At 36.7% G+C, this 24,683-nt stretch overlaps 1 protein-coding gene across 1 annotated transcript in view; it reads left to right on the top strand.

Annotated features, from left to right (window-relative positions):
• Positions 1 to 1,030: 1,030 nt before the first annotated feature.
• LOC581867 (doublesex- and mab-3-related transcription factor A2) overlaps positions 1,031 to 24,683 on the top strand; it is a 34,669-nt gene continuing 11,016 nt past the window's right edge. Inside the window, exon 1 of the mRNA XM_781845.5 lies at positions 1,031 to 2,316. Within this exon, the coding sequence (XP_786938.3) occupies positions 1,776 to 2,316 (541 nt within the window). The 5' untranslated portion in view covers positions 1,031 to 1,775. The remainder of the gene's footprint in view (positions 2,317 to 24,683) is intronic.

Below are 24,683 nucleotides of genomic sequence, written 5' to 3'. Positions count from 1 at the left end.
TGGCGTGAGGAAATGAGTGTAGGTGTAGGTTTTAATTTTAAACATTACAATGAATATCGTGTGGCGAAAATGCTCAATCATGACGATTTACCAAACAAATTTAACCATTAATAGCAAACGCTATAAAACAAATATTATCAGAGGAATATATGAATATATATAAAGTTTGTTGCCTTCACTAACTATATAAAGTCCTTATCCCCAATATTTGGTTAAATGGATAGATTAACATACCATGATGGCTTCCTTATATTAGTTCACTCTTCCCTATCATGCATTTAGTGTTATCCTTACAATAACACTTTTAATAACTCGACATTTTAGTCGTTCAATAGTAAAACTAAACTCATAAAAACGCTTTATAATACCTTAAATAATACTTTGAATAGTATATTGAGTAAAATATTGGCAATACTCTATGTGCAAATGTACGCTTACAGCATGTATGGTTTGCTTACCATAAACTTAGGTTTATGAGAAAATGTTGATTTTAATTATCTTTAATTTGACGTCCACGTACTGCACTTGCTTGCTTTATGTAGTACACAGTTCCACTATACGTTATTTTATGCACGTATAGTGCCGTTTATACTTAACATTATTTTCAACCATAAAACGATCGCAAAGATTTTCGGAAAAGACAATTTCAATATCTTTGCCCACATCTTTATTCAAATGCGATAATCAGTTAGATTATAAAAATCGTTCTTGAATTGATTTGCGAGCATCACCTCATCTATCTTACGATGAAGTACATGATTAGTTCTGATAAAGTAAACTTGAAAATATTCATGTTGACATCATGTAAAGTAGTAATAAAATAGAAATGTTATATTTATCACTGTCATCATAAGTGCCATTGTAACGTTACTGTTATAATTGATATCGATATTAATATTATCATTGTTATTATTATCATTATATTTGTTGTTCATGTTCATGTTATTATTATTTGAAGTAGTAGAAGTATTAGTAGTTGTAATAATTTGGAAGTACAGGCGACTTAAGGTCAAAGAATCAAATGATTTGCGTGTCAACTGTAATCTTTCTTTGGAATTGATAAGATGGAAATGCTATTTAGCATGTTAAATCAATCTTGTTGTCACACGCGCATGAAAATACTTACAAGATACCAAAAACAAGGGAGAAGAAGTGATGACGTCACAAGTATTCATCGCGGACCAGTCGGCGACACAGCGTGTGGTCTGACCAATCAACGGCCGCGTTATATGCCTCTGGTATCGACAGTGGCATATGCATGCATTGTTGCGCATGGGGCACACACGTTTTGGAGAATAGTCTGGGGTTGAGTGTATATTTTGTGTGTGTGTGTGTACAGAGAAGAGCATAGGTTGAGGAGACGCAGGTTTTATACATGTGTGTCAAGTTTGTGTGGTACCTCCTTCGAGTGGAATATCTTTTGATATGTTGATGTGTCAACCGGAGTGCGGACAGATCTTTAAAAAGTGACCACTTCACAAGACGGATGCCTCAGATTTATTTTGTAAACAATTCGTTTACCATCTCTGATTTGGGACTTTTGCTGCTGGTATTTCTCGCCTCTAAATTCGACTTTTGGAACATACTTTGCTCTGAAACATTTTAAACAAGATTCTCTTTGACAGAAAGGGTCATTGGGAAAAGTTTATTCCATATTTATCTGATAGATATTTTTGCTGAATGAATTGAGATATCTATGCGTAATTTGTGACTCTTCAGCTAAATTTTGCGAGGCTTTTAATCGTCTTTCTTTTCTCTGGAGTTGACATCGTGCCATGAATCTAGGTGGTCCAGGTGACCCACCAGCACATACACATCCGCCGCACACCTCTACATCACCCAACGACATGCCTGTGGTTCCTCCCCAGCTCCAGCCCGGTCACCACATCCACCGTCCCGCTCACCACCACCTCCACCAATCGGGCATGCCGCCACCGCCAGGCGGACCGACCGGTATGCTGCTCCGAGCGGAGAAGCCTTACCCCCGCACGCCTAAGTGCGCCCGGTGCCGCAACCACGGGGTGGTGTCAGCGCTCAAAGGCCACAAGAGATACTGTCGATGGCGGGACTGCATCTGCGCTAAATGTACCCTGATCGCAGAGAGGCAGAGGGTGATGGCTGCTCAAGTGGCTCTCAGGAGACAACAAGCGCAAGAAGAGAATGAAGCGAAGGAACTTGGACTTTATTACGAGACTTCAGATGGTGCTATCTACGCGATGAATGGGATTGCTGTCCAGACACACAAGGGTTATGATCCTTACCGGAATCAACAATCTGAACAGGGGCAAGGGCAAGGACAAGGACAAGCTCAACAAGGTATGTTCAACATTTTCACTTATTATTACTTATTATTACTGTTTGGAGCCGCAAGAGTTAACATACTTCCGGCTCTGACCAGACGAATTGCTTCAGCATTTGCAAATATCTGCACATCATTAGTACGAATGATATTTCCATATTAATAAGAGTACGTTTGTTACTTAAAGATTTAATAATAATCACCCAATAAAACCAATTCTGAATTTCAATCGCGTACTCGAATAGAAAGCGTTACCAAGCACAAAAAAGGGCATCTATAACATCAAAATTTTTAACACTATTTTAAGAAAGGGATGCCGATAAACCTGCTTAAGTACCGACTTGAAGAACCAGTTGTGAATGTTATTTTTTTTACCACGTTGCATGTCTGTTTTTCCATAAAAGATAACAAACGAGGTTACTTAAAAGAAACAAGCTAAGAAACAAGTCGAGCGAACTGTTTTATGAGTCGACGAAAAGAAAACAAACTAAGGTGGAGTTTCGTTTCAGAACATTGACTAAGAATTACCATCTACCTGCCTTGCGTTCATAGCAATTTATACTTTAATGATCATAGGTTGTTTATTTTCTTCAATTAAGAAAACTAAATTTCTATCAGAAGAAAAGTATTGAAGTAATCGCCCCGTAATTTTAGGGCTAAATATATCACACATGCAAAATTGTTATTAAGACATGACCATTATTGTTCCATTATTTAGGGCAGTTCCAAATGGAGGTCTTTTTAAAAAAATTAGTTTGTGAATAGACCTAAAGGTTTGTTACATAAATACTTCTTTATAACTTTCATAAATACTTAACAGTATGACCATGATGGCTGATTGACTGATTCTTTTTATAAAGTAAGGATTTTTTAGCAACTGAGTGTAGTCTTTTTTTACTCTTTCAAGTGATTATGTTCTTTGTTTTTGGATTTCTTATATGCAGTATAAATCAACAATCGCCATGATTAATGAATCTTTGTTTAGTAGATTATTATAGACTTGTCATCTCTCATTTCTGTTCAGCCCTGCTGATTACCCAACCAGAATTCTGTCATGAATAAAAAAAAGTTAAAACTGTTCAATGGTTAAAATATCACAAGATTCACAACATTGAAACTGTCAAACTCAGTTAAGCTGTTCTAGGTAAAGTGTCTTGTAGAAATGGTGATGTGGTTTAGGTCTGCGACGGTAATTCATCCTATTGTTAAGGGGTGTAGAGTTGACACATCGCTTTACCGCAAAATCAAGTCCCGTTTTATGCGAATAGTCGATTTAAACGCACTAACACTTCAAATATATCAAATCAGTCAGGAGCGAATTTGTTTGCCATAAAAAAAAATCTTTATTTTTTGTTCTGTTTTCTTTGCTATTTGTTTCCTTCATTAGGACAGGCTTTTCTCATATAAAGTTGATTGGATGTTGTCATTGATAATTTATGGACAACTCTAAGACCCAATTCAATTATTTGGATATTATTATCATTTTATCGCTTAGTGATATTAGGGGGAGTCCCAAAATCATTTATGACAATTTTTAAACAAAGAATTCGCGATATATGTTGTGTTTTTTTATGCCCACTTATATTCAAACTAAATATTTGATCAACTTACATTGTCATTAATATATCTACAATATATATCTGCGTCCATTTCCGACTGATAAAATTTTTGAGCAAGCATATTGTAAAATGTTCCCGACGTATAGATGATAATAATGCTAATACATATTTACAATGTATATTTGCAACAATTTACTCTGCTCTGATGAAGTATGTTATGCTTCTCAATATTATATCCCGTCGTAGATATTATGACAACGGAAAAAAGTTAAATATTTCTTGACAACTCCAGTATGATCACAAAATGTAAACGCCCTTTTACTCATTGGATGCCATTACATTCGAATTTTTAGGGTCCGTGATTTAGCAGAAAATGTGAGGCTACACTAATTGTACTGAGTGACTTTTGTCTCCACGTTCATGGAAAAGATATCAGATAATTGTAACCTAGAATTTAAGTAAAGAGTTCGTGAATTATTTCCCTTATTGTTGATCATTAAATGGGTAGTCGGTTAGCATTAACCTGAAAATTAGGAGACTTTGCACGCGTAACGGTCAATAATGACTGCGTCTTTTCTATGCCTCTTTAGGCAAATATCGACAGATTGTCCTATTTTTCGCCTTCTTAACTCCGGACAGCCTGGCCATTGACCGGAAATGTAGCCGATAGTATGGTCACAGATGACCGTACTGACCGATGCATTCTTGACGATACGATGGCTGACCAATGCTATTAGGTTGTAATTCGGATTACCTTAGTTTTTGTTCTGTATTTTTGTTGTTGTTAGTTTCGGAGTATCCAATGATTCGGAATTCGGACTATAACTTCCAATTGCAAAAATTTGTTTAACCTTAATCTGTTGAAATAACAAGAACCACTGCTTTGATTTAATGATGCATCAAAACAATATGGAAGGAGGAAGCTAAAGTAAAAGTTCGTTTTTTGTTTGTACTGTAGATTACTCGATGATAAACATACTTGAATATGAGCTCACCATGGCATCCTGTTGATACCTCGAATTATTAGAACGATGAGCCTATTTTCTTACATAAAATCTTAAAGACATTTGACTCAAATATAAATATGAATTTCAGCCTTTTTAGACCTTTTTCAACACTTTAAGCATTTGTTTTTGATCGTAGACGGCGTTGTTTGGTATAATATTGAAGCAAACATAAATACGATGTACTAATTGAATATAACATTAGGTAGTTGAATTTTATTTAAAAAAAACCGCTAAACTTCTGTGATTTTCGTTTGTATGAAGAAAATACATTTGTTTTCTTGTTGTTGCTGTAGCTGTTTTATACCAATGGGGTCGCAACTATATTACTTATATTCTTTGTTACAAAATTTCATGACGTTTAGAGGCCACCTAAAGTTTAAATAGCTTTTTAAACTTCATATATTCCCTCTTCAAATTGTGTTGCATTATTAACTTTCTAATTTTTCAATTTGTATTCATCTCGTTTTATCAACAAAACGTAAACAAATTGTCAAATGCATAGCCGCCAAATATATCGTATTTCATTTTTAGGAAAATAAGAATATAGCCATATTATTAGGCGGTTCTTTTTCAAAGAAAATTTGAAATCATTGAAATCCTCATAAAATGATCAACACTAGAATTCATCAATTTCATGTCTGTTTCATTTAATTTTACGAATTTATTTATCAAAATTTCCTTTTTTATGTCACAATTACGGACAAATTTGTATATAACATCACAGGGACAGTGTCAATCATTATGGAAATTCAATCACAAAAAATATTTAAAAAAAGAAGTAGTCATCGTATTTTAAAAATCAATAATAAGTTTTCAAAATCCTCATGAACCCAAATAGAAACAAATCAACATAGTATTGCAGTTGAAATTGATATATCAAATTCTTGTATCATGCAAATCTCAGAATTACCAGATTGTTCTATTGTCGATAGAAATATGGAGATGTGAACAAAGGCTCACATCATATTAATACCACAATTCCCCCCCCCCTCCCCACCCTCTACTCCAACTTTAACATCCTACTATTCGTGTTAAAAAGGATTAGATAGGATTGTCTTGTAGGATTATTGACAATTATTAACATCATAAGGTCTTTTTCAGTGAACCTAAATAAATTTCCTCGTCTCATTTCAGCGGCCCGTTCAATATAAAATACATATTCTGTGAGTGACATCATTTTCAATGGTAACAAATTTCAAAAGATCGAAATAAATAATGTGTGGAAAGTTTAATATGAATGAAACAATTGAATAGGTGATCATTCTTTCAAATTTTTTAATCAGTTTGATTTTAGCCATCAATATTTTCCTACGGCAATGGCTCGTATAGTGATGACTATAATGAATAGATAAACAGATCGATGGAAACAATTTTATTGTTAAGGCGGAAATAAGGGCCACCACAGGCTAGGCGGATAACACCGATTTGCTCTTTGGTAATGAAAAGAGTTTTTCTTCAAGATCAATACAAATAAATGGTGAGAGTAAGTTATTTATCTGCATCATTTCAATTTCAAATAACTTGTAAAATCGAAGTCGAGCAGCTGCGAGGACATATTAAAGGCCTATATGTGCACGGTTTATTTTCATTGTCATAATTATATACACTTTGGAAGTGTTAAAGTGTCGACAGGCTTCGACTATTTTTTTATTGTAGCTTTAGACAATACACAATGTTTAAACTTTTAATTTCTTCTAATAGACAGAATGATTTCGTTTTTTTTTCTGCCACATTTTTTCCCCTTTTGATAAAAAACAAACAATTTAATACTGCATCTATATCAAAAGTGCCAGTAAAATTAAAATATAGATAGATTTTTTCCATTCATAGATGAAAGTAGATAATAAATGTTCAAGAAATTATTTTAATTGAATTTGCCAATAAAGACATATTACAGAATTTGAGGTAGTAATAGTATAAAGGACATTTTCAAAATAAGGTAATAAATACTGTATCACAGGCATGTAAGAGGACAATATCACATGGTTAACGTTTTCATTACAAAGCGTTCTATTAGATGACAATGACTATACCCTTTCTTGATCATTAAGTATCCTATTTACCCAAAAGCACAAGAAAATAAAACAGAAGCCCTTTGCACAATTTCCCCTTAGTTACTGAGTAAGGAATACACATTAAGTTGTGATAAGCATATTTGTAAGATTAATTCCTGTAAATTAATACTCAAATGAGTTTCATCTCACATGGTCTCTCTTGAAACCAATATTCATCTACATGTGTTCGCTGTTGAGTATGTCATTCGAATATACATCCCCCCCCCTCTTTTTTAAAATAGAAAGATCGGAAATAAAGCTATAACAAAATATAGTACTGATGAATATTCCTAATGTAAAATGTCAAGAAAACTAATATTAAACCAGGGAGAATACATAATCTATTAGAAAGTATCTCACAAGATTTTATGAGAATATAATGATAGAAACTATAAGAAAGCTGCGTGTCACATTATTATGTCCCTTTACAATAGATATAAATAACAGTTCTTGAATTGAACTCCTTTAAAGAAATTTATCATGAGCAAAAGTTGGAAGTGCACCCTATACGAGGTTCATATTTAAGAAATGGGGATTTCCCTCCTCCCTCTTTCTATTAACTTTTTCATCTCCTCCCCTTTCTTATTCTACCCTGATCATCATTGTCGTCTTCATCATTATCATCAAAATCACTAATATCTTGAACATTATCATCGTCATCATTATCATGACGTTCACCGCCATCTTTAGGATTGTAATCTTCACTGTCATTATCGTCATCATCATGATCAAAACTATCATCGACATCATCATTATCATCATCATTATCATCATCAATATCATCATCATTTGTCGTCATCGTCACCATCACCATCAGCATTAATCAATCCGCACTATTGCGTGATCACATGATCAATACCAAAGATGATACAAAAGCACCACATCATCACCTGATACCTATCACGTGATCATCTTCTCCCTTTCATCGCTCTAATCGTCATCTTCCACTTCACCAATTGATCGCCTCATCCTCCTGATCATCGCCATGATATCCCGTCTTCTCCTCCCTTCTCCTGACCGGTTGTCTGAGGTTAAGACCATCTAATTCCCTTCAGATTAGTCAAAGCCTCACTACGTCCGCGCAAACATAACTCCAGGCGATCGCCTCACATCGCGACGTGTGCGTACGGGATGAAGCAACGCATTCGCGCCATCTCAACCCCCGCTCAGCGAGCACACACCCCAACTCCCCGCCACCATCCCTCTCGCACAAAATAATTACATTAATGAAAATAAAAAGCCGTGAGAGATGCAATATTGTGTAATTATGATGTGATGTTTGTACTTGAAGCATCAGGGGAAGTGGTTTAGTTGGTATTACAAGTGTTTGAAGTGAATTTGAACGGGCTACGGTAAGGCGATGATCGGTCTGTCTCCCTCGGGCAGGGAAAGGGGGAAGAATGAAACGACTCAACTGGTCTAATCTACCCTCAGAGCGAAGAAAAGTGGCAAAATAATTATGACATTTTGACTCAATAAGCCTTATTGATGGATTGCATGAACTGTTGTTATTTCAGTCCTGTTTTCCTTTCTTATTGTAAAATTGGCCAATGCAACTTAATCAAACTATAGTTTCACAAACTTGAAAATAACTATACTGTACGTCTGTGACATAGAAACATTAATACTACACTATCGACAATGGTATGACATAAACAAAGATAACCAAGAAAGATATTAATAATGACACAACATGTTAAAGTTATCAGCGAATATATTTCATAAAATCATTCATATTGAGGATTTCTCATTGGTCATCTCGAAATGGTGATTTGGCATAATTTTGCGTTCTAGATTTTTGTGTATTTTTTCCATTTTTTTCTTTCCCGGGAAGGATATGGTAGTTATAATTTTTTTGAAATTACATTCTAACCCTAGGATTATGTTTTATGTGTCCAAATTTATTGAGCGTTATTAGTCTTAAATGCTAGAGAGACGATTTTAAAAAAAAAACTTCCACAACAAAATTATCATGCCTGGTTGCCCGTGAATTGCTGAAGGAAATAAATATATATGTATTTATATATATATATATATTTAATTAAAAATATGACTTTTTCAAGATGATTATTATTTACTGTTGTTAATTTTAAAAAATGTCTTCTATTTAGAATTATGGTCACCTCACTTATTTTCTCCTTCTCCATGATGTTAGCAATTCTTTTTAGAAACAACCGCGAAATGTTCCTTTAAGGAAACAAATGCATCCCAACTGTCACCTACCCGAAGCAAGGATCACCAAACCGAGACTATTTATCATTTTCTGAAGCCAAACAATGATAATGATACAGGCATTTGATATTGTATGTATTTTCCTTCAAAACTCAACCCGGTATATCATGATGTTTCTCGGAAGCAAAGTAGACAGATAAGAGAAAAGGAGATGGATGTTTGGGGAGGATAAATGGAAAATGGCAATCTTTTTTAGGAGGGGAGTGAGGGGAGGGGGAGGGGTGTCATGGGAGTTGAAAGGCAAAGCTCTAAATGCGGGGGGGGGGTGGAAAATGTGGAATCATCGGAGAGTGGAGCTTAAACAAGTTTTTAAAGAACATTTTCAGATGGAGTTCTAGACTGTCCAGCGTAATACTCATACTCATTACGATTTAGATTTTAGAGTCATGTCTAAAAAAAAATACTTCTACAAGCAAAGATACAATTTTAATTTCATTTGTTCTTAAATATGGCTATGAAAGCGTATAATGATTTGATGCTTTACTGTAAGAGTACTAATTCTGAAAATATTCTTCTGATAAGGATCAGAAGAATATTTTGCGTTGATCCCGTAGCTTGATAAATGCAATTTGATTGGAAAGATTCTTACTTGACTCTTTTTCCTCTGGTCGTTGACTTCAACAAATTGTCAAAACGGTTTCATGCCAGGGAGGAGGAAGGTTTTCCACCCCCCCCCCCCCCACCCCGCATTCAGTTTTGCCCGAGCCCTTTTGTGATGAAGGTGGCTACGCCAGTCATTCAGGTCAGGCAGGTTAGATAAATGGCCGCGAAGAAGACAACTGTCACAATCCAAACAAATAATGACAGTCAACTCAGGCGTAGCATCCTTGACAAATAATGACCTCTGACCTCTACTCACATTCATTATTTCCTATCTCTCTCTTTCTCTCTCTCTCTCTCTCTCTCTCTCTGTCTCTCTCTAGCTGTGTCTCTTTCTCGCTCTCTAACTCTGTCTCTCTTTATCTTCTTCTCTCCTCTCACACACGCACGCAAACACCTACCCACCCACTCACCCACACACACACACACACACACACGAACACTCACTCAAACTCTTTCTCCGTTTTTAAAAATTTAAATAGTATTTTATCATTCATTTTTTTTTATTGCCAATTTGTTTTTATTTGATAAAACTAAAACTGAAAGCTCCGGCAGAGTATCGATGAACGCATCCCCCGATCCGTTCCCTAACACGCCCACTAAACACCCATTGCAGATTAGGCAAGCCCCTTCTCCACCCTTATTAATATTAATCGGATCCCTTTCCTACACCCTTCCTGAATAACCCAGCCCCCTTTAAAGTAGCCCAGTTCCTTACCGTTTAATACCGATTAGTTCAACCTCATTTCCGCACCCTTGAAGAATTAATCCATCCAATCCCATCCCAAACCCCTTTTCACATCCTTTAAGGATTAGCCAAACCCCTATCCCCCACACTTATCGATTAGCCCAACCCTCTTCCCCAACATTAACGATCATTTCAACCCCCTCCCCCACTCTTACCGATTAATAGTCCAACCCCCTTTCATCACATGATTACCCTTACCCGAGTTACCGATCATTTCAACCCCCTTCCCCACCATGCTTACTAAACTCGCGCAGTATCAATTTATCGCTCTAGCCGCACTTCACAACAACACATATCTCAAGTGCTTGTACTTTTATGAACTCTGTCACGAAGCTGAAGCCAAGCAGCCCCATTAGGCACCGACTTCTAACGCCAAATTCACTCCTCAAAAAAAGTGCATTTACACTTTTATTTTCCTTTCTTTCTCTTCATCCTTAGTCCTTCTACCAAGCAAATTGTGCCATTTTACCTGTTGTTTTTTGTGCTTGATCGGGAATAAGAAAGAAAGGAAAAAAGAGGGAGTAGCAAAACTATACTTTCCAAAAACGCCATATTTTGCGCGCCAGTGGAACCTTCTTTTCTCCCGAGGCTGGTCTTTCTGCCATCCCTTGCGGCTATAAGCAGGGGATTTTGCTTTAACACTAATATTATCAAGAATAACAAGGTTTTAACATTAATGAAAATGCTCTCGGGACATATCACATTTCTGCTTAATCACCTCCAGAAACAATGTCCCCATCTACTGATAGCATAATATGAGTCTTGTGGTATTTTGCTTTTGTTCAGTAACTCCTTTGTCGGTAAAATTACTATTGTGTAACATACAACAGATTTGAAGATTTTGCATCCAAATCTAACCGCCAACTTGAATCTCAATCTCCGTCTCTCCCCGTTTGTCATTCTCTCCCTCTTTGTTGCTACGTCTCTCCTTTTCCATTTAAATATAATTATTTCCCTATTTTCTCTCTTCCCATTAACTTAAGTGAATCTCTAAGGAATCAATTGATATTTAAGTATTTCTTTCTGACTGAATTGAAATGATGGATTATTTCTAGCTCAATAAGTCCAAAAGAAACCTCTTGAAAAATGCAGTGTTGAAACAAATTGAGCGCTGGCATGGGTGCACATGGTATATAGTTTTTATTGATATTATGTTTGGAGATTTCATTATAATGAATAAATATATCATTAAATACGTGATTTAAACGAACTTTTAAAGCATTTTTAGGCCTGGAAATGAACTGTTTGGATTTTGTTTCTTGATAAATTATGAATATGATTATTGCTTAATGCTTGGATGCTAAATGTGTGCTTTGACGGAATTTATTACTCAAGAAAAAAGCTTTCGCACTTTTAGAGACTTACTATTTTATATTTAAAAGGCGCCTTTTAGTTTAGTGTTGAAATTAACTTTTGTTGATAACACAACGTGCTATTTTGAATAAGCTCTTTCAATCTTATGAAATATATCACAAAGTTTAGTATTATTAAAGAGAGCAACGGACAAAATAATATAAATCATTTTACAATATGTTTGGAGGGAAATACGGGTCGGATAAAAGAGCGCCTAGTAGGAAATGCATTTGTATGAAATATAATATTGTATAAACTAAATCGGTTACCAATAACATGAGTTTGAATTCAAAGGGAAAAAACGATGCCTGAAAATGTGTTAGTAGACCAGGTGATGGTAACTGTATCGTGCGTATGGTTGCAATGTAGCGACTTGCCAATAAAACTAGAGACAGGAGTAGCATCGTAGAATGTTGTTCGAATTTATTCAAAATAATCTGGAAAACGCGATTAACTTAGACATTGTAGCAGTCAACAAATGTTTGTTGAATATTGAAATGAAAAGGAAATAGTATTCGCTGTAATTAATTACTTTACGATTGCTCGGTTCGGATCGGTGCGAAGGGGTATGAGACGCGCTCCTTTCAAGCCGATAGTGGCGGCGGGGATGCTGATATGAAGCCGGGTGGGGTGGCGTTTATTCGTGTATCCATCGATGTTGTTGTTCATGATAAATCATCCTCAAAGATATATGTTTCTAGCAAGGATCAAACACGAAATATATCGTGGACAATGTACAGACCGCCATTAGACCGCCATTATTGCTTACAGCTTCGGGAGAATGCCGGGCAAGATGTGGTACCTATTGTGCCTGGCCATAAAACTCCATGAGGTCCCGTATAGGTTTGGTGGTGGGGTGGTAGGATGGTGATATCGGAAAGAAAGGTTTCGAAAGGAGAATAATTACAATGCAATATGTGGTCAGAGCTACGGCTGTGGTAGCGTGCACGCATGTAAATTACACCATCCTAATAATAATGATCGTTCAACTTAAGAGCATATACTAGTATCAAAGTAATCATTAGATTGCAATTATGATTGCTCAGCCGAAGTTATTACTGTATAACTTGAAGTGAATTAGCCACGTGCGATAATGAAATGTGAATTGTGAGAATAGAGACAGATGACTCGACCAGGTATAATAGAATCTCATGTAATAACGGAACCATTGATGACTTATAACGAAATGAAATAGGAGTACATTCTTGCCTATTTGTAATCATGGGAAGCTTATGGTTATTATGTTGTTGCCACTGACGGATACTGCTGATAATAATCAGCTAATGTAATTTGTTTCATTTTATTTCTACAATGAAATATTCAGACAAAACGTCGGAAATGTTACGTTTATATCATTATGAAATTGACGACACCACCATACACACACTTACATATGAGAAAAACAGAACGGTTAAACATTATTGGAAAGTTGCAATATATACGGAATATATATGTTTTTGAATACCCATAAATTGGTAATCAATGCATTAGTGTCGAATTGCCAATGTCTGTAGACCTCAGTCATACGGCCAATCCGATTTTATACCGACTCCAAATCGACCTATTCTTGGCCAATGGGGGTAATGTAATTGTTTGTTCGGTCCCTGGTTGGCCTGGTGTTGGTCTTGTAGGTGTGACCGGGACTTTACGAAGTAAAAACCAATCAGAATACAACATTCCAATTCAGCCCAAACTTGGTAGTAAGACTGGAACCCCAATTTGACAACATCCGACACCACGATTGCTGGTAGAATGCTACCAAGAGAGGGTTTGTTACTGTGACCAGCTGGGAGTAGCACAGACATCGACCTTACAAATGCACTTTTTTATTTAGGCTTTTCTCACCCGCCGTTTTCTTGCGAGAAATATGAATTGATTTTTTTTCTTCTCTCTTTTACTTTTGAAGGTGCACTGTATGATTTTGCGATTGAATGCAGAGAGAGAGAGAGAGAGAGAGAGAGAGAGAGCAAGCGGGTAATATTGGCGTAAAGATCTCTCATGCCTTATCGAACCGCGTGTTAGGCACATCAAACGCCCACAAAAGGTGTCAACTTAACCGGGGGCTAAGATTCAAGTACCCAAATTGCAGGTGAAACGCACTTTTTCCTCCCACTGTCTCTTGTCATAGCTCTTTTACCTCTACACCCGTGTACTTTTTGCACCTTCTATTCCGCTTCTCCTTCGATACTTTGAAGAAATCACCCACCAATTTGTGTCACGCCCATTTTCTGAAGTGCCCCCCTCCCTTACCCCTCCTCCCAAAGCTTCTTCTACTCTTAGTACCGCACGAATGTGTTTTCATGCACAGAGTGCCCCTTCCCTCAGGGTCTCTAGTCGGATCAGGAAGAGGACATACAACAAAAGTACAGCCGAACTTTGAGAGTGGGGTTCCCAGACCCGAACGAACTTGGGCTTGTTTTCCACTGCGGGCGTAGGAAATTGTTATTAATTTGCGTTTAGTTTCTCTGCTCATGCGTGAACGCATTTACTATGCGTGCAGCGACAAGACATTCAATTAGTTCTGTGATTTAACTGTAGGTTGCCCCTCAGCTATTTTGTCGCTCTCTCAACGTGTTGAGAGAAAGAGATGGTGAGAGAGGAAGAGAGAGAGAGAGACTTGAAGATCAGAGGTGGAAGACCCCAGCCCCAGTCCCAGCCGACGCGACTCGTTGATACACGCACGTGAGGGGCCCGACCACGTCCGCCATGGCTGGGGCGGCACGCTTGATGTTTACCCGAGCCCCCCGCTCACCAGCTCGAACAACACCCAACAAAACCTTCATAAAAGAACTGTATTCACCTCTTTCATCCGTTCACAGTTCTTTTCTTGTATTAACTAATTGTTCACATTTGACTGGACCTATGTAATGGTAGGATTAAGAAGGAGTAAACGAGAGAGGGAAAGAGAGAAAATGGAAGAAGAAAAGGGGCATATAGAAGGTTTTGCCAGGTGTAGTTTTTGTGGCTTGTTAGCCCAAATATAAAACCTCAATTGTATTGGATAAGTAATGATTACATCGCATCGGTATACTCAATCTCATCATCAACGACTATCGACCGATTTAAGAGGTTTCTTTGGGGGAGTCAAAATCGCTTCGAGGTCTTTGTAACCTAATGAAAGGTGATTAATATAAAAAAAAAGAAAATTGCCAATTCATTAGTTCAACTTCAAAATGAAGTTATACATTGCCATCCTTTAACACCTGAAGCAACAGGCTTTGATGTGAATATTCCAAGGACAAAACACACTAATTGATTTTTTTTTTTTTACAAGTTTATAGCAAACGTCGTCACCTGAGCAGGTTAAAAAGTACATTCAAGTTAGGATGGTCTGTCACGTCTCATTCCAAAGATAATGTTAGTATTAAATCAAATAGAGCCGTATAAACATAATTCATTTTCAATTTTATCCCTGTCATTACAAATGTTTACCTTTCGATCTATACGTTTCAAGCTATTTATCTGTTTAATTTTCCTTTTCTCACCTCCTCACCTATTTTTGTTCATTACAAACGTTTGTTCATTCACAGCTGTTTTTTTGTTGGTATTTTTTCTTCTTAGGTTATTATCATGTTCAGGATTACGGTTAAGATGTTCATGATATTTCTCACTTCACACACAAAAGAAATGATTACAATGATCACAAAATAAACACCACAAAGGCGGAATACCATTAAATATATACCTTACCATCATCCATGGTGAGTTGTTTTTAGAGGGCTATTTTTCTCTCTGTCTGTCTCTCTCTCTATCTCTCTTTCTCCCTTTATGTGTGTCTGACGATCTATACTTCGTCACCTTCTGTACGATTGACGTTTGATCACCATCAGTGAAATTATCATCGTAATCATCGTTGCCTTTATCATTATAGTCGTCATCACCATCTCCCTCTTGTAGTCATCATTCCATCATTATCACAACCGTCAAAGAATCGTCAATGTCTCATATGAATTTACCAACGTAAAAGTACGAATGGAAACCAAAATACCAATTCGAAAACACCTTCACCACCATCAAATCATTAAAACTCAACATATAATCGTCTGTGCTTTTCATGATCATAATCATCGTCATTTTCCTCGTTATAGTTTTGTCTCTTTTAAGAACCCACATTATTACTACTATACAATGATTCCAATATCAATTCTTATTCATTTAACACATATTAAATAGTTTTTAGAGAGATACATCTTCATTAGATGAAGACTCCTTATACAATCGGTATCACTTCTATAGAGATCCACTCTCAAGGACATATATTTTATCGATCTGTCGCCATTTTAGACTGTTATATTTCGCACAATAACCACGGGTATTTCCTGCGCTGCTTACAAATCGCAAGACTTAATGTCACTACCAACCCCTAGCTGTCGTACGCCGACAAATTCCGCTGGGAGACGAACAGCCATCTGCTATTTTATCATCTCGTGTCTCTTCAAGGAAGGAGAGATTTTTTTTCTATCATTTCATTGCGGAAATAAAATCGAATGTCATCGATTTTGGAGGAAAATAGCTGGGGAAATGGTGTGTAGCTTCTAACCTAGGCACTGAAAAGATTCGAAGAGATACAATAACACAGGTGACGAGGTCGCGTATACAAGGAGCTTTTCAGAAGTTCCAGTTCACTTCCGGTTCGTTTTGGTATCATGCCACCAGTAATGTTAACACCTCTCCTGTTGTGACCTTCACACGTCTTTCTGCTATAATATTCTCTCAAACTATTCAGTTGTAACTGCCTGATAGTCCAGATATAGATGTACATGTAGAATAGTTTGTAGCTTAAGTATGCATTCAATAGTTCTTCATATTTATGCATTATATTTTCATTTATTGCTGTGATACTGTTGTGTGTTAGTGGTACCAGACATGATTATCATTAAATGCTATTTATTGGTCCCACTTATCCTTTCAATGTTAACCATTCACATTTGATTGATATATTGATGTGGTTTTTGTTTGGGATAATAAACTTCAAACTCAACTCAAACTCAAACTCAACTCATATACCATTACCATGAAGGTCTACATAGATGGACATAGGCAAAACGATGGTTGGATGTATGTATACTTCTTTCGCTGTCACTTTTTCGTTCTGTTGCTGTGACAGACAACTGATATATGATGAATTTTATCAGGTTTTATGTTTCCATGGCGATTAAACATTGAAACAGTAAGGGGTGATTAAAATAAATTTTGACTTGTTCAAGGCAGCGGGGTCGTGTACATTTTCAGCCACCTTTGGAAATATATTTGTTGTATTGCTACACATAAGGCTATTATGTTAACATTTGTAAAAAAAAATCTTCAAGTTGTGTTTCCTTCAAAATTCAATGGTTAAGATTGGTACGCTTAAAAAAAGTGATAACTTATATCAACGTCTGAATATACTTATTTCAATATATCCCAAAACACATTGTCTTCAGTAATCCTATGCCTCGAATGTTTTTGTCTTACTTGGTGGAACATGGTTGTTTATATATCGTCTGCAGACCGTATTCCTTTCATGAAGAAAAAGTAGGCTGTAAGAAAACTGAGATACTTAGATCTCTTCACTGGATTTCTTACCCCAAAAGAGGCATGGACAACACTGTAGCTCGTCGTTTCTATAGGCCACACATTATATATACTTGTGCAAGGGAGGAAATGTCTGATCAATCCAAATGCACAAAACTGTCTTATGTGAAAGATATTCACTCTATATTTTCTTTAGAAAGAATTATTAATCGTGGGACTCAATCATTAAGGGCGAGCTAATTCAATATGTTATCGAGTCTCAATTTTTGTAGTTCATTACGAAGGATAATTTCGTCTGAAACTTAAAATGGCGCCATTTTCCAATTCTGATAATCGCAAATGCTTGCATTGTGTATCGTATTTCATGGGCAGGTGCACTAATCAAAGCGATCAGATTTTCTGCTTAGACTATGACCATGGATAGTGGTAGGGTCCATGCTATGACCAACATGTCGACAGCACACGGTATTTTCACACTGACCACTCTATTACATCATCGATCTATCACCAAAGGTTATAGTCAATGCGGTCACAAAACGATCCTAGTTTCCTTTCTGAGTTCCATTAACCAGAAATGCCCTTTTCTCAGTTAGGCGCAACCAGGGCGCAACACCAGAGAAACACTTTGACCCACAGTGACATACCTATGGATGGCGTTTCTGTAGTGTCTGTTGTCTAATACACGTGTTCTTCCTGTAGAAGGCATGATGCTGTTATTTCCTGATGTTTCAACCTATCCTCTTTCGATCAATTCCCCCGAGTGTGAATTCACAGAGGATGATCATCATAAAGATAGACAACCATGACAACTCGCGTAGAATTCCTTGACTATCCATCTCTCTCTTTCCATATCCGCTTTGGTTTTCTCGTCCACTGGTATTTCCTAGTGCCGTATCCGACTCATGGACTGTGCCAGAAGAAAGGTGAGAAGCAATGGAGTTCCTGCTCTGCGGAGCTCCATTTCTGGAAAGAGAGATGGCAAGGGAAGGGGAAAAGAACGTCTCTACAAATAATACAAGCCATCGATTGTAAGTCTGAGAAGCAGATGTTCTGTTCTTTGTGACTATCACCCCTTTACTGGTACTTAACACGCTGCTCTTGATACCTGATCACCCGTTTTGAAAACCTCAACATTTACTCTCTTTCATGAGATAATTTGATGAAACACATGACAAAATGTGAGCCTTTAAACAGAGACATGTACAGTCCTTAGTGTTACCATTGGCCTATATTTCTGATCAGACTATTTATGGAAATATCTTCGTGTAAAATGATTAAGAATATGATTTTAGTCAAGTGAAAAAGAATATTATAATCAGATAACATTTGCAAGATTGAGGATAAAAAACTGGGATGTTCAAGACACGGATAAGTCAGAAAAGCCATACTTAGGTATTCCCAATAGAACTGTTTATCGTCTGATACGCACAGTTTACGGTTATTTCTTTTTAAAATATCTGTCGTTTTCTGATTCCTTATAACTTTTATACTGATAGTCATTTTGATCCATGTTTCCCTTTTAAAATATGATAATATACAATACAAATCAAACAACAAATCGTTAAGATTTCTTCCCCTGGCCAGAGCTAAGCCATATCCCTGTCCATATAATTTCAATAGAACGAAAATTAAAAAATCAAATAAGGACACCAATTAGGACAAACGTCACATTATGTTATGCGGTGAGGTGTGAGACTGTCCAAATGCTCGGTCAGTGCCATTATATTATTTATATAAATATATATATATATATATATATATTCTTCATTTCATTGTCTGTCAAGATGGTCCTACCTACCATTGTCTTGCTATCCTGAAAATAGCATTACTTTCAACACACCATATTTCATGAGTATGTCATGGTTACATACAGTTTCTTGCTGTGAGTGTGATGGTCTGGATTTACGTTACCTGTGGCAGCCTCTGGGGTTTTGGGGAGATCAGCTGAAGTAATGTAGGAATATCTTCATGAGGGCTCAGGTTATACCTCCACCCCCCTACCAAAAAAGAAAGGAAAACAGATCTTTATGGTATAGTAAGACGAGAAGAGTAAGGACATTTTGAAGAGTAAATATACATAGAATAATAATATATCCCTGAGTATCCTCAATCCGAAAACGTCACACCTTATACCTCCCCACCCCCTCAATCCTTGCGCCGCCTAAGGAATGCTGATCAGGAATGTATCATGGCCATTCTGGTAGTTAGGGACTGTTTTTTGTCGTTGTTTTTGGTCCATTCTTCCCCTGTCAACTATAGGTAACATTCTTTTCTCGGTTATTGCCCCCAGAATAATCACGTAAATTCATCATTACCATATTAATTATAACTTTGTTTTCAGTTAAACATTCCGCACAACCGCGCCACTGCAGGAGTGTCTTGAAAGTTTAGAATTTAGAATATTTCACACTAAGAATCAAAATCTTTAAAAATCAACATAGAGCACCATTCGGAAAGTCTTGAGAAGTAAACCCTACATCGTGGCCTTGAAAAGTTTAAGTTTGCTTTATGTGATGGAAGCCTATGTGTAGCATTTCAATATAACCTCCGTCTTGAAGACGGATATCAAGATAGTTGTCAGTTTTGATGAACGTTTTGTCATGTGCATGCAGTGTCACCTTTCGAACAAAACCTTCGACAAAAATCAGTTGCTGTAAAAATGAATCGAATATTTCAACCACATGAAACTCTCTGATTTTCAGCGGAAGGAGCTTGTTTACTTCCTAGTTTCTCCCTTAAAACATTTTCTTCTGCTTTTTCCTTTCATTACCACATGTTGAGTATTATGTGGTGAGTTATACTGTTTATCAAGTTTGAGGAACTATTGCCTCAAGCTCATAGCTCCAGCTCTCTTCCATGCATCAAGAGAAAAACAGAGAGAAGTTCAAAGACACTTCTCGACACTGAAAAATAAGAGGATATTTGTTCCACACCTTGCGCCCAAATGTGGAAGAAAAATGGTTCCTTTGGTTTGAAGCGATTGCTGTCAATAACGATGACATCGTACCCACCTTCATCCATGGCAGTCTTGAGTTGATGCCTCTCGAGATGTCATCCCTCCTGAATTGTGTTTAGTCTCCCAGTCTTAAGATGAACAAACTCTCCCAAAATATATTCGGTACTTCAGAGTGCAATTGCAGCTTTGAGAGGAAACTGTCGGTAAGAACATGTTCTCAGATTGTGGATTACATAGTAAGTAAGGTTATTTTGAAAATGATTAGTGTTACCGAAAATCTCTAACAACATAGGAAAAAAAGAAAGTACCCCGAGATTAAAAAGTAGCTTGGTGACTGGCCTTCAAAAAAAAAAATCTTATTAAAATTTTAGATTATTTCGAGGACAAAGTTTACTCTTGTAATGAAAGAGATGGGAAAACTCTCGAACCTCAATAATAACTTGTATTTAACCTGACCTTGCACACTACAGCAACTTGGGCTTCTGAAACCATTGAGACAATATTTTCACGTATATGCGAATCGTCAACTGATGCCATTTCTGCATTTATCTTGTACAATGATTGATTTACTGTAAAATATAAACTTGACTTTTCTTAGTAACTTTCATACGATAAAGATAAAACACGTTTTTAACGAGAGAAAAGAACACTTGAAACAATTAACCGGTAGGCGATGCATTTGAAACAATAAGTGAGGTATCTTGGGTATTGGTTGCTAAACTTGTTTTGCGTGACCTGACGTTAAGGACACCCCCAGCATGAGTTACAAACAAGCTCTTACAAGGCGAGATAACAACCTACCGTATGTTACGAAACATTAGTCGCACGCTTATTGATCCAAGCCAATCGAAAAGCAGGTTCAATGAGGACACTGCAATTCGTAGAGTAGCATGGTATTCTTCCTTCCTCCTTTATCGTCATATTTTTATCATTGATTCAATTATCAATCATTACTCGCTAGTGTATTAAATAAGATATCAGAATTAGTAAATAACAAACATTCTATTTGTGCAATCATTTTTAAATAATAGACATTTGTCAACGTCAATGGTCGCAGTTGTTCAATGATTATGAATACATTGTTTTCATCACTTTAGAAGTGTAGAGTGACTAGAGTTTATTCGTAATCATTGATGGAAAAAGAATGTGTTTTTGGTTTTAAAAAAATAGGACAGTAGATTTGCGGTTCTGATTTAATTTTTGCGAAGGAATTGCTGATCATAAGTGATATTAAGTGCGTTGAGTACACTTTTTGACATTTGTACATTATTGCTTTCTTCAGTATCATTGAAATCAAGTCCTTGTATTTATCGCTATATACAGTCAACACTTGCCCCCTAAATAAAATTCGCAGACCCTCTTATACCAGTCATCCTGCCCCTTCTCTCCTGATCAAGGTATCCCTTATTTCACCCCTTATTGTAGAGGTGTTGAGTTTAATGTTCCGTGGAATGTCCAAACAAGCCGTGCAGGGGTTCCTTGTTAAGCCGATAATGAGGACATCATTGTTTGTTCGTTCTGTATCAGTTACGACGGCTGAGGGTTGATACCTGTTTTGATGTATTCTTAATTGTCCCTCCTACCAACACCGTGGTCAACACAACCAAATAAGAGCCAACACTTTGTTACAATTTCGTTTTTATTTCTCCTGTTGCTGTATTTTAAATGCCCGGCGCACACGAGGTGTCGTTTCAATAGACCTGGGGAGTGTTTTACAAAGACTAAGATCGACTTTAAGTTGGATTTTCATGCCACTGTTTGCTCTTATCATTTACTGGCATTTGGTCTTTCAAGGGACGTACAAACCGTGGGCACAAATCTACAGAATTTACATCTTTTGATAGTTCATTTTTGAAGGAAAAAATATTATCTAAAGATCATAATTGAGAGACCAATGGTGAAAGCAACCAGTGGCATGAATAGCTTCCCATAGTTAAGTCCAACTTAATGTCGATCTTAGTCTTCGTGAAAGACCCCCTGGTATACCAACTATTTGTACCACCTGCTATGCAAAATTGCATCTCTAGAAATAGAATTCATTTTCCATACAGTACATTGGCTGTTGCCATATCGGGCAAGCCTATGGCTAGCTTTTCAGTCGTCAAAAGAAACTTTCGTTAAAAATATTTATATTACATAACTCAGTGAATACGTCTACTGCGTTATTGACTTCGGTGATAAACCTTTAAAGGCAATTAGCGCATGCGTCAACAATTCAACCCATTGTTTGCTGTGTTTATTTCCCAGTCACATTTTTGACGGTGCCACTCTCTCCTGAGAGGAACTGCGTCATACCCTCACGCAGTCGTACGTCAGTCATTAGGGACTTTTAGATTCACACGAAGACAATGGGGATTGCTACGATCGACGTCCTTTTAATGCACTGCCTTCAATTAACGTCACACGTATCAGTCCACGCAATTCTAAAAGTCCCTATTAACGCCTCGTGTGCAACGGGCTTAACCTATTGACCACTGAATTATCTCATTCCCATAGGCTTTAATACAGGAGCCACCAGCTTCCCGTAGGCAATGGGTTAAGAGATAACGTCTGTCGCTACTATGATTGTGACTTCAGCCAATAACATGGTAAAAATAGTCGATTAGAAGACGCTCCTTCGTTAAATTATATTGTATTTATTCACATTTCACAATACCACATTTTCATCACACTATATAACAACATACTAATTAGTAATCAATAGTGAATATGGAGAAGAAAAAAGTGAAAGGCTGGGTAGCTACCATTACTTAGTAAGTGTGATAGCATTGCCTATAACAAACTTCGTCTTTAAACTTCGTCTCTACCTCACTCAAAGTGAAAGTATTCCCAGTGCCGTGATTTTAGTGACATCTCGCTTTGCAGTAAATGGCGTCCCGTGAATATCTGTCATATGTTTTTAACTGAAATTTCCTACTATTCAAATTTCATTCAATGTTATATATTTGAAAGTAACACTGTCAAGGCAATTCTCATGCTATGAAGCAAACTCTACTTTATAAATTCGTTTACATAATAGTTATCGGATTATTGTGTAGGCTATTATATTCCTAACTATTTTGCAAAATTATGGGTTTAATAAATACATCTTGTTTGATTTTGCAGCTCCGGCTCTTTACCATCAATTAGTTTGAGTGTTTAATTCTTTATTTTGAGGTGCATAATAACTCTTCAATGTTGAATACCATGCGTAATTTGATTGTTTCAAGGTTATGTAGTTTAAAAGTTTGTGAACTTCCAAGTATAGATGCTGAGCGAACTTCAGTTAACCTTCCATGCGACACCCATTCTCGATATCTCCCTATTCCCTTGGCTTGAATATACGTAATAAACAAGTCCACTGGCACGTTATTATCCTTTGAACTCTATGATCTAACATTATCTCAAGCCGCCGTCAACCATCTTGATGCCTCTGCTCCCAGCAGCTAGGCCGCTCGGGACGGCGTATCATATGCTCCGATTGCCATCTAATTAAATTGCGACAAATCGCATCAGAATCTTGATACAGCCAGTGCTCATAGATGGATGGATCCTTCCTCGTCAAAGTTCAGGAGGGTAACAAAGAATCCTTCTTGAATGAGGAGAAAGGATGAGATGGGAGAGAACAAAGACGAGGCTGAAAACTTGGAAAATGTTTAGAAATAGGTCAAATAGAAGAGTCGTCAATGAGATGTGTTCTTGCGACAATGGTGAATATTGAAGGAACATTGAAAGAGCTTTCTATAATTAAAGAACAGCTTTGAATTGAGAATACATTTTTCGCCTTGCACTCATCAGAGTATTCAAGGGAGAATACTCCGAATACCGAAATCAATCAATTGCATTCTTTGTGTTTTACTGTAATAAGTGCAATATAAAAAGCGCCAGTATTTTTGTAGCTGTTAGTCGATTTTTTTTTATAGCACTATTAACCCTTATCGATTTTCCTAATGAAGATATAGAGCATATGTAAAGGAGTTGACGAGTTTAAATAGCTGTAAGATAAAGAAAAACATGAAAATTAAGTATCATGTAGGAGACACGTGTTAGTAGCTCAGTCTGAGAAAGAAAGAAACAAAGAAACAAAGTATTATGATGATTGGGGAAAAGAAGGGATCGATTCCATCATTTGAATCTTTCAGAAGAAATACGCCAAAAGTTGAAAGCCGTTTGGGGGAAGTGCCAATATGCAAATTATGAAAAGGAAAAGATAATAAGGAAGATAAAAGAAATCAGAAGTTTAAATGGATAAGAAATTTTCTAAGGTGTAGATAAAATGGAGACAAGAGGCATAAAATATGAACAAACAAAATAAAAAAGGAAAGAGGAAGGACGGTTGGTCAGAAGTGAAAACAAGAAGTAAAGAATCCCTAGAAGATACC

This window comes from Strongylocentrotus purpuratus, unplaced genomic scaffold (genome assembly GCF_000002235.5).
Source record: "Strongylocentrotus purpuratus isolate Spur 01 unplaced genomic scaffold, Spur_5.0 spur5_scaffold_3, whole genome shotgun sequence".
NCBI classification, from domain to species: domain Eukaryota; kingdom Metazoa; phylum Echinodermata; class Echinoidea; order Camarodonta; family Strongylocentrotidae; genus Strongylocentrotus; species Strongylocentrotus purpuratus.
The sequence above is the reverse complement of the archived record's forward strand: the minus strand, read 5'-3'. Positions and strand labels throughout refer to the sequence as shown.